Here is an 11,090-nt window from a genome sequence, read left to right as displayed (position 1 = left end):
CATGTCGCTGCTTCGCGAAGCGATACTCGGCGGTAAAAAGCGGTAAAACTTGCCACCAGGGTTGTGCCTGGGGCATCTTGGGATATCATCAGCTTTCCCCTGCGTGATTTTGGTGTTGTTTGTTTAGGTTGCTATCAGCGTAACATAGAAAGCTGTGAACATGTCCCAAACGTGTGAGAGGACTTTTTCGTTGATTCTCAGGATTGACACAGAATTCAGAAGTGAACTTGGGAAGGACACCATATGTAGTCTTCTGTCCTGCAAAATGAACTCTGACAGCTGTTGTCATGATGTTGAGTTAAGCTCAAAGGTCCTGCAGGATTGTAAGAGTGCCACAAGGATTTATAACACCAGCCACAAGTCTGATAAAAAAATAAGTTACCAGTGGCTCATGCATGGTGTGCACACTTGATCAGAACTGTGAAAATAAAAGTGTTATTAGGTACTTTTTGGTAAACTATCCAAGGTGCTGTTTATTTGAATATTGATTTGATATTAGGGTGGCACGGTGGTGTCGTGGTTAGCGCTGTCGCCTCACAGCAAGAAGGTCCGGGTTCGAGCCCCGTGGCCGGCGAGGGCCTTTCTGTGCGGAGTTTGCATGTTCTCCCCGTGTCCGCGTGGGTTTCCTCCGGGTGCTCCGGTTTCCCCCACAGTCCAAAGACATGCAGGTTAGGTTAACTGGTGACTCTAAATTGAGCGTAGGTGTGAATGTGAGTGTGAATGGTTGTCTGTGTCTATGTGTCAGCCCTGTGATGACCTGGCGACTTGTCCAGGGTGTACCCCGCCTTTCGCCCGTAGTCAGCTGGGATAGGCTCCAGCTTGCCTGCGACCCTGTAGAACAGGATAAAGCAGCTACAGATAATGATAATGAGATGAGATTTGATATTAGTGTCAATGTGCTGTTATTTTATATGAACTTTGAATTGATATAAATTTGAAATGCCATGATATCTTTTTTTGGTAAACTTTGCAAATTACTGTTTGTATGATTTTTTTAACATTGAATTGGTGTGTAAATGTGAAGTTATGATATACTTTAGGATATATTTTGCTAGGCGCTGACATCGCCGTCAAGTTTATTTGAATGTCAAGGTGCTGCTTGCTTATTTGAGCACTGATATATAAATGTGCAATGTAATGACATACATTTACTTTTTATTTACTTTGCAAGGTGCTGTTTATTTGAAAATTTAGTTGATATAAATATCAAGGTACTTTTTTTGCTTATATGATGAGCATTGAATTAAAGTATAAATTTGAAATGTCATGATACATTGTGGCGGCACGGTGGTGTAGTGGTTAGCGCTGTCGCCTCACAGCAAGAAGGTCCTGGGTTCGAGCCCCGGGGCCGGCGAGGGCCTTTCTGTGCGGAGTTTGCATGTTCTCCCCGTGTCCGCGTGGGTTTCCTCCGGGTGCTCCGGTTTCCCCCACAGTCCAAAGACATGCAGGTTAGGTTAACTGGTGACTCTAAATTGAGCGTAGGTGTGAATGTGAGTGTGAATGGTTGTCTGTGTCTATGTGTCAGCCCTGTGACGACCTGGTGACTTGTCCAGGGTGTACCCCACCTTTCGCCTGTAGTCAGCTGGGATAGGCTCCAGCTTGCCTGCGACCCTGTAGAAGGATAAAGCGGCTAGAGATAATGAGATGAGTTGAGATGATACATTGTAATATTTTGCAAGGTGCTGTTGTTTATTTGAAAATTTAAGTGATATAAATGTGAAAATTGTAGCATAGAAACTTTTTAAAGGTGTTGTGTAGTTATTAAAGGGACATCTTCGGAATAGTTACTTGACCCAATTTATGATAGTCATGATTTTTAAATAAGATAGTGAGAACTAGATCATGTTCATCACAATGGAAGTAATACTTCTGATTAGCCTGAATTTTGTGAGGTGCTGCCTGTCTCAGGAGGAAATAAAATATGCAGGCGTTATTCAAGTTTCCCTTTAACCCTTTGATGCAAAACATATGCACACCCCTTATAATGCACAACATGGGTCAAAAATGACCTGCATTCATTTTCCAGGTTATTTCATGCTGACTGAGCTTGTCTTTGCTCTATCTTTTGAAATCAATTTATTTTATGATTGAATATTCCAAGTATTCTTTAAATATCTTGTTTTTAATTACCACAAACCATTAATTTAATTTTTTCTTTCCTACTTTATGAACAAAAATACGTTTTATATTACTACACATGGGTCATCCAAGTGTGATTTAAAATTAAATGTCTTAATACTATAATAATAATTTGCTTCAAATAATTACTTTAGCAGTGAATGGGGCCAGTTATTTATTTATTAACTATGTAGTTAGCTAAGCCAACTACAGTAAAATTAGCTCACTAAAGTAGAATATGTCAACAGCTCGGTAGCTAATAGTAATTACTTGTAACTTTCTGACAAGTAATCTACTCACTCTCAAGGTAACCTAAACATAATCCATTTTTTTCTAAGGTAATGTTAGAACAATTGAAAAACATTACTTGCATGTATTAGATGGGCAAAGGGCGCTGTGCTGAGCTGTGAAATGTCTGACACAAGCACAATTCACAGTTCCCACCAAACGCTGTAGTAAATGCATGCGGGTCGGTTCTGACCCATGTGTGTAAACTTGATGTAGAATTACAAAAGCTGTGCTTGTTCATAACTTAAGAAAGGAAAAATAAAAATGATGATTTGTGCTAAGCGGCACGGTGGTGTAGTGGTTAGCGCTGTCACCTCACAGCAAGAAGGTCCGGGTTCGAGCCCCGGGGCCGGCGAGGGCCTTTCTGTGCGGAGTTTGCATGTTCTCCCCGTGTCCGCGTGGGTTTCCTCCGGGTGCTCCGGTTTCCCCCACAGTCCAAAGACATGCAGGTTAGGCTAATTGGTGGCTCTAAATTGACCGTAGGTGTGAAATGTGAGTGTGAATGGTTGTCTGTGTCTATGTGTCAGCCCTGTGATGACCTGGCGACTTGTCCAGGGTGTACCCCGCCTTTCACCCGTAGTCAGCTGGGATAGGCTCCAGCTTGCCTGCGACCCTGTAGAACAGGATAAAGCGGCTACAGATAATGAGATGAGATGGTCAAAAACAAGTTAATTGAGGAATACCTTGAATACTGAATCTCATCTCATTCATCTCATTATCTCTAGCCGCTTTATCCTGTTCTACAAGGTCGCAGGCAAGCTGGAGCCTATCCCAGCTGACTACGGGCGAAAGGCGGGGTACACCCTGGACAAGTCGCCAGGTCATCACAGGGCTGACACATAGACACAGACAACCATTCACACTCACATTCACACCTATGGTCAATTTAGAGTCACCAGTTAACCTAACCTGCATGTCTTTGGACTGTGGGGGAAACCGGAGCACCCGGAGGAAACCCACGCGGACACGGGGAGAACATGCAAACTCCACACAGAAAGGCCCTCGCCGGCCATGGGGCTCGAACCCGGACCTTCTTGCTGTGAGGCGACAGCGCTAACCACTACACCACCGTGCCGCCCTGAATACTGAATGATGGATTTAATTTATTGCAAAGATATAGAAGATAAAAACTCAGCCGGGTCACTTTTGACCCATGTTTTGCATCAAAGGGTTTTAATGTTTGTTTTGCTTGAGTTTAAACATGTGACAATTACATATTGATGTGATAGTAAGTTACAAAAAAATAGCTTTCACTATGCCAGAATGCACCATTTTACACCTTATTGATGTCAAAATTTCAAACAATTTCGGCCTCCGGGGGGGGAATCCCCCCCTCACCCCCCTCCGGAGTCCTGATATCCCTGTCAGAAAGCCCTGGGGGGGGGGGGGGGGGGGGTTGTGACTCCTATGATGAGCTGTTCAGATATTTTACAAAGAGATCAGTGATGTCATCAAACTTTGCTAATAAACATGATTCTGATTCTGATTCTTGTTCTAATCTTTAATCCCATTGATTATTTTGTGATCATGTATTCCGTCCGCTTCCTGTTAACTGACGTCTCCATAACAACCTTTTCCCTGCAGTACTACTTGCAGCCGCTAGGGCGAGACAACATTCAGGAGGCGCTTCTTATTGGTCGCCTGGAGGTTACTCTCGTTCATCACGCGCCTACTTAAACCCCGCCCTGTCCGCTCAGGCGGAGGGTGGAGTTTGACACACTAGCCACGCCCAACATGCGGAATCTCCGCTTGTGATTGGCTGCACCTCTAGTTACCATAGGCGTCGACTTCCGGAATGCGGAGGCTGGAATTTCAGGTTCCTTGTCGGTGCGGGTGTGTTTCCGGAGAGGTCTGTAGGGAAGGAAGAGTGTGTGTTTATTTCCCTGCACGGTGGGTTTGATCTGAATGAATTGTTGGCTCTTTATTGATGTGTCCTAAGACGTGTCTGTAGAGCAGGATGACCGAGAGCGCGGGGAACCGGGAGGCGAAGGGGGACGCGTGTCAGGCGCAGCAGCGGGCGGTCAACGGGCTGAAAACAGGAAGAAGGCGCGCGCTGAAGGAGCAGCAGCAGCACTGTCGCCAGGACAAACCCGGCTTCCTGTACAGGCAGGACGAGAAGGTGAGCAGATCATCACCCTGGAGAAACACTCACACTTCACACACCTGATCTCAGATCAGAAAGTTGAGCTCAAAGCCCAGCCCTCCTGGAGCTCTTTATTTACTTCTGGGATCTCAGCTTTATCACATGATTTTAAACATGATAAGCAGCTTGACAAACCAGCTCTCAGCACACACTTCCAAATCATCCACTGACTGATAAGACATGCATTTATTTTTTTTTAAATGTGTTTTTACAAATAAAAAAATTATATATAATTTAAATTTAATATAGATTTTTATACACAAATCTCTCTCTCTCTCTCTCTCTCTCTCTCTATATATATATATATATATATATATATATATATATATATATATATATATATAATTTTAATTTGTGTAGATACCACACAAATTAAAAAAAATTATATATACAAATTCAAATAAATGTTTTTAAATTTTCATCTCATCATCTCATTATCTGTAGCCGCTTTATCCTTCTACAGGGTCGCAGGCAAGCTGGAGCCTATCCCAGCTGACTACGGGTGAAAGGCGGGGTACACCCTGGACAAGTCGCCAGGTCATCACAGGGCTGACACATAGACACAGACAACCATTCACACTCACATTCACACCTACGCTCAATTTAGAGTCACCAGTTAACCTAACCTGCATGTCTTTGGACTGTGGGGGAAACCGGAGCACCCGGAGGAAACCCACGCGGACACGGGGAGAACATGCAAACTCCGCACAGAAGGGCCCTCGCCGGCCCCGGGGCTCGAACCCAGGACCTTCTTGCTGTGAGGCGACAGCGCTAACCACTACACCACCGTGCCGCCCGTTTTTAAATTTTAATATTATATATATATATATATATATATATATATATATATATATATATATATATATATATATGTATGTGTGTATATGTGTATATATAAATATAATTTTAATTTGTGTATAGATACCACACATTAAAAAAATTATATCTACAAATTCAAAATTTTTTTTAAATTAATATTTTATTTATATATATATATATACACGTGTGTATGAATATAATTTTAATTTGTGTATAGATATCACTATATACCATATGTGTGAGACCTATACACAAATTTTTTATATATATATATATATATATATATATATATATATATATATATAAATAAAATATTAAATATATATACAAAATTTCTATAAATAAAGTGTATATGTAATGTATTTGTGTGGGGAGTTATATCTCCCCACACACACAAAAAAAATGGTATGTATGTAATTTTTGTATTTGGCTTCCCCCCCCCCCCCCCCCCCCCCACACACTCGGTACACATTTGGAGAAAATGTTATGCAGGTGTATTTAAAAAAAAAAAAATGAAGTTTCTTGTATTAAACTTGTTTACAGTAGTGTCATTGGATTACCCCAGGAACCTTTTTTTTTTTTTTTTTAAATTGGTACATTTTTGTGCTGTTTTGGTATGTTCTACTGTTCCACTGTACACTGAACTATGTACTTTATATGCCTTTTTTTATGCATATAAAGGAGTCATTTATCACCTGGCAAAAATTTTGCAGTTCTTTAATAACGCGTCTGTCGTTATGCCAAATGACGTTTTTGGTCTGTGTTCTCAAAAAGGAACCTAAAAATTCAGTCGCTGATTCTTTTGAAGTGCATATCTCAGGTAAATTCAGGAGCAAGATCAGTGTACTTCTCCTATTTTATCTTAAACTTTGGTCAAATATCTGTTGCATTTTTTGCAAATTTTTTTGTTTTACCGTGGGCAATACCAGAAAAATTCAGTTGAAATCAAGCCATTTGAGGCAAATTGGTCCGCCTCTGAAAAACTCGGCATTTGGATTTCCCGGCAAACATTGATTTTCGTGACGTCACGTGCGGGACGCCTCCCTCTGAATCGTACGTCAGCGCTGGTTTGTTTATGAGAAAACAATCTGGTGGTTTTCTGCAAATTTCTTCAACATTATCATGTAATTATTAAAATGGTTAACAGATGTATCGTAGGAGGGTGTAGCAACACCAATCTTGATGGGATTAGTACTCATCGTTTCCCAAAAGACCGGACAATGAGAGAGAAATGGGAGCGCTTGGTCTACACAGGCTGTGCACTGAAACCGTGCAAAGCTCGCGCAGCCTGCTGGCGCTTCCGCAGGTGACGTCACGAATCTGGCTCCAGACTCCCTTGGGATTTTTTCAGATGTGTTTTTATTTTATTTTTTTCTGCTGTAGACAGATGGCCTTGTGCAAAATTACCCTTCTGGATGAGTGTGTAAAGGGACATACTTTTCATATAAAAAACGAAATTGGTCCAGGATATGCACTTTAATGGTATCCATTTTGGTAGTTTCAATCTCTATATATGTAGGAATAATGCACAGAAAAAATGTGTTGACTAGCGTTCATTGAAAATGTTCACTGGGATGATAGAAAAAGCAATGTAGTCTCCGTAGCCCTCTTTAAACTCGGGGTTTAATCAGCGTTAAAGAATTTCCCATAATGTTTTTATAATTACCATGAGAAGTCAAGGTATAAAAATGCCTTTAGTCATTACAGACTTGAAGTAATTGCACTGAGTAGTGGTTTAATTGAGAACTGTAGTCTCCGTAGCCCCCAATTCTTCGTTAGGCGTTTCTTCGCTAGAAAAGATATTTGGTTCTGTGCTCATTGCCATACAAACTGTATTTCATAATATTTCCAATAAAATATATCTAGTTATACCTTTTAAATCTTTTTTTTTATTCTGTGGAAAAAAAAATACACTGGTATAGTCTCCGGAGCCCCCACCAATTCACCGAAACGGTCGTCTTGATCAACAGGCCATATCTTCTGAATCAGATGAGGATACCTCATGAAATTTTCACACTGTAATATTAAGATATGTGGAAGCAAAATGCACTGACTAAAAATCTGAAAACCAAACTTTCAAAAAATGACCATTTTGGAACAGAAATGTGTACCCTGAGTGAAAAAATGCCAATTGTACTTGACCGCGAGCAGACACTCTTATCCAGAGCAATGTACAGTACAACATATCCAGTTCCTGGGAAGCGCTCTGGGGTCCAGGAAATTACAACGACAACCTTTTGGTCCCAAAGCTGCTTCTCTAACCTTTAAGCCATGGTTTGCCCTACTTGCCTTCGTTTAAAAAAAAAATGTAACTACTTTTTTTTTTTTTGGGGGGGGGGGGGAGTGATGTTAAAGATAAGTGCTCCACCAACATGGACTCCCAGATTACAAGCCTGGTTGTGTGGCCCATCCTAGTTTCATAGGCCTCTCGTGCGTCAATCAAGTCCTTACTTTCTTGGTTTGTCGCAGTAGTTTTTGCGAAGTCTTGCCACTCTTAATGCTGCTGAGCGTTTTTTCAGCTCCAGGGAATTAAACTGACAACCTTTTGGTCCCAAAGCTGCTTCTCTCTCCTTCAAACCATGGTTTGTCCCACTCTCCTTCGTTTAAAAATTGAGTGATGCTCAAGATGAGTGCTCTACCAACACGGACTCCCAGATTACAAGCCTGGTTGTGTGGCCCATCCTAGTTTCATAGACCTTTCGTGCGTCAATCGAGTCCTTACTTTCTTGGTTTGTCACAGTAGTTTTTGCAAATTCTTGCCACTCTTAATGCTGCTGAGCGTTTTGTGCACATGTATTACTTGTATCAGTACACTTAGATGAGCTTTTTTTTTTTTAAAAAAAAACAAACAAAAAAGGTATGAATGGGGATTGAACCCACGATCTTCGGTTTACAAGACAGACACCTTCCTACTTGGCCACCATGCCTGAGTATTAATTAATTAAAACTGCTGTCTAAGGGGTGGACTGATCCGACATTGAGTATCGGTATCGGAACAAATTTCCCTGATTTCCTATATTTGTCCAATCGATCGTGTGTTTGTCATGTTTGGTTTCGTTGTTATCCCTCCCTCGGACTTGTATACGCTGGGACGAGAGCAGTACAGTAATCCTTAGAAGAAACTGAAGTCTCGCTCATTTCAGGGGACGAATATGTACAAGTCCGTTTCAGCAAACTGTATCCGGAGATTGCACAAGTGTGGATGTGATCAATAAAACCAGATGAGAAAATGTATAAGTAAATGAGGCGTGTGAAAATAAGTGAACCATGTGGCAAAATTAAACGGGTATCTGGTCATGAAATAGTTTGGGTAGTAAATGCTCTGGATTATAAATAATTGAAGTAAATGCTTTGAATGATGAATACGATGATAAACACTCCAGGATAATAAATAAATGCAGTGCTGGGGGGAGAGATGTACACAGAATGATGACTACTCTGGATAATGAACACACAGAGCAATTCTTTGGACTATAAATACGCAGGACTGTAAATACACTTGGCTGTAAATATCTCCGACTGTGAATACTCCCCTTCCTGGACAGTTAATACCCTTCATCAGTGTTGTAGTCGGGTCACAAAACCTCAAGTCCGAGTCCAGTCTCGAGTCCCCAATGGTCAAGTCCAAGTCGTTCAAGAATTTCAGGTCCGAGTCGAGTCAGAGAACAAGACTCCAATCGCACCATGTGACGGTGGCTGTTGCTCACTTTATGTGAAAGCGTTTCTGCTACTGTTTTGGACTAATGTTTCTGATCGACTGCCCCAGTTTAGTTAACAGGCTACAGATAAAAAGCTTGTTCATCGCTCAGCAAGCCCCGCCCACTATCAGCAGAGCAATGAACATCGCGTGTCACCTTCCTTCTCTGGGTGGAGTCTTGCAAAATGACGCTTGAAGTTCGAGGTTGTCCCCATCGTCTCCTCGATAGTTCTTCTACATATGGATAGAGCCTCCTATTTTCCGTTTCAAAAAACATTAAATTCCGTTTCAGACAATTTGCTTCAGTTATATGGTCAAATGACAAATTGGCATTTTTAGATTTTCAACATATAAAGTACATAATTCAGAATCAGAATTCTTAAGTACATGTAATAAATGCATGACATTATGCTGGTGTTGGGAGGCATCTGCTGTTTGTCGTCCTTGTGCATCTACCCCTGTAATCCTGCTTTACTGGCCTGCTGTAGTACAACTTCATATAAAGCTTTAAACTTTCTGTACACAGTCTAATATCTTAATGCACCTTAGAATCAACACTAAATTTCACTTCACTGAAAATGTGTTTCTTTCATTTATTTAAGACTGTAGTTAATTAGTAGCCTGGGCCCGCCCATCCTAAGCGTGACGCAACACGAGGGCCTGTTGCGAGCTTAGTCTGGCCAGGCAAGCTATCTACAGCTCTTCCAAGCTCCCGAAAAATCGGGAGCCAATCAACTTTGAGCATCTCCAACGGCCCTGGGTAGAGGCGTATTCAAGGCAGTGACGTAGTAGAACTGCGACCGGAAGCCATAGGTTGTTTACAGAATCTATGCCGGAAGCGCTTCATTCACTAGAAACATCACGAACATGGAGCAAGTTCTCATTGAAAACGGAGCCAAGAGCAGCCCTGGAGGTATTTATTGAAAGGAAGGACGTTTTCGCCTTGCTCCCGACCGGCTTCGGTAAGAGTTTAATCTACCAGTTAGCCCCGTCGCGTCGCATACGTCAGAGGAAAGAGTGACGTGATTGGTTTAAGCTTCGTCACAGCCTTTTCTGGCTTCGACCAGTAGCAAACTGAGGCATTTCAGGGAGGCGGGTCAACCACGCACTTTGGGAAACGGTTGGGCTTAATATCTTTGCCAGACCAAATGCTCGCAGAGCTTTGAAGTCGCGTTAGCCAGACTAGTTAATTAGTGCTGTTAACTTGATTGTTGACTGGCTCCTGCTATTTTCTTAAACTTTATATTGTATATTAATACTTTTATGGTTATCCTTACTCTTTATACATGTACATTTTAAATAAAACAATCTGTTATCATTTTATCCATGTTTTTCAAACTTTTATTCATTGTTATGCTTACAGTGTTTTCAGTGCAACGACAGGTCTAACAGTGTGTGTGACAGTGTCCATTTAATATATACTTTAAATGATTCAAATTATTTAACAGTTAACTCTATTAGTTTAATTTACATTTTGCCTGTAAATTATTCATTTAATAATGCACACGTCTTCAAACTCCTTTATATAGAAAATCATTCTTCGGAACATAACTTCTTATTTAAGAACATAAACCATTAAATCATGAAAATAATCAGTTGCTATTATATAATGTTAAACTGAAAAGCCTTGGTGCAAACTACTAATGGAAATCTGACTGTTCAAAATCTGCCTTCAATATCAGCATTATAATACAGCATTAGGAGTTCCTTTGTGCTTGAAAATATTCCGTGGCCACGCGTTAACGCGTGGGAACGAGATCCTATTCCGTGGCCACGACTTGTTTAATGCGTGGGAACGAGGTGATTATTAGGTGGCCATGAATTAATAACTCGTGGCCACGAGAAGTGTTAGTCATTTCATCACTGAGACTGCGGACTTTCTGGCATCAGTAGTTTCAGCCGCAAATATGGACAAGTTTGATCTGATTTCGTTTTATTTTAATCTAGGCAAGAATTATGATATCCTTAAATCACTTGCAGTTAGACACAGAGTAATTCTGAGCAAGAGACACTTCATTCGGCTGC

At 41.1% G+C, this 11,090-nt stretch overlaps 1 protein-coding gene across 1 annotated transcript in view; it reads left to right on the top strand.

Moving 5' to 3' along the window:
- The first annotated feature begins 4,197 nt into the window (after window positions 1-4,197).
- The window catches only part of sptlc2a (serine palmitoyltransferase, long chain base subunit 2a), a 67,663-nt gene continuing 60,770 nt past the window's right edge, over window positions 4,198-11,090 (top strand). The window contains exon 1 of the mRNA XM_060933716.1: window positions 4,198-4,525. Coding sequence (XP_060789699.1) covers window positions 4,364-4,525 — 162 coding nt within the window. The 5' untranslated portion in view covers window positions 4,198-4,363. The remainder of the gene's footprint in view (window positions 4,526-11,090) is intronic.

This window comes from Neoarius graeffei, chromosome 11, assembly GCF_027579695.1.
Source record: "Neoarius graeffei isolate fNeoGra1 chromosome 11, fNeoGra1.pri, whole genome shotgun sequence".
NCBI classification, from domain to species: Eukaryota; Metazoa; Chordata; class Actinopteri; order Siluriformes; family Ariidae; genus Neoarius; species Neoarius graeffei.
The sequence above is the reverse complement of the archived record's forward strand: the minus strand, read 5'-3'. Positions and strand labels throughout refer to the sequence as shown.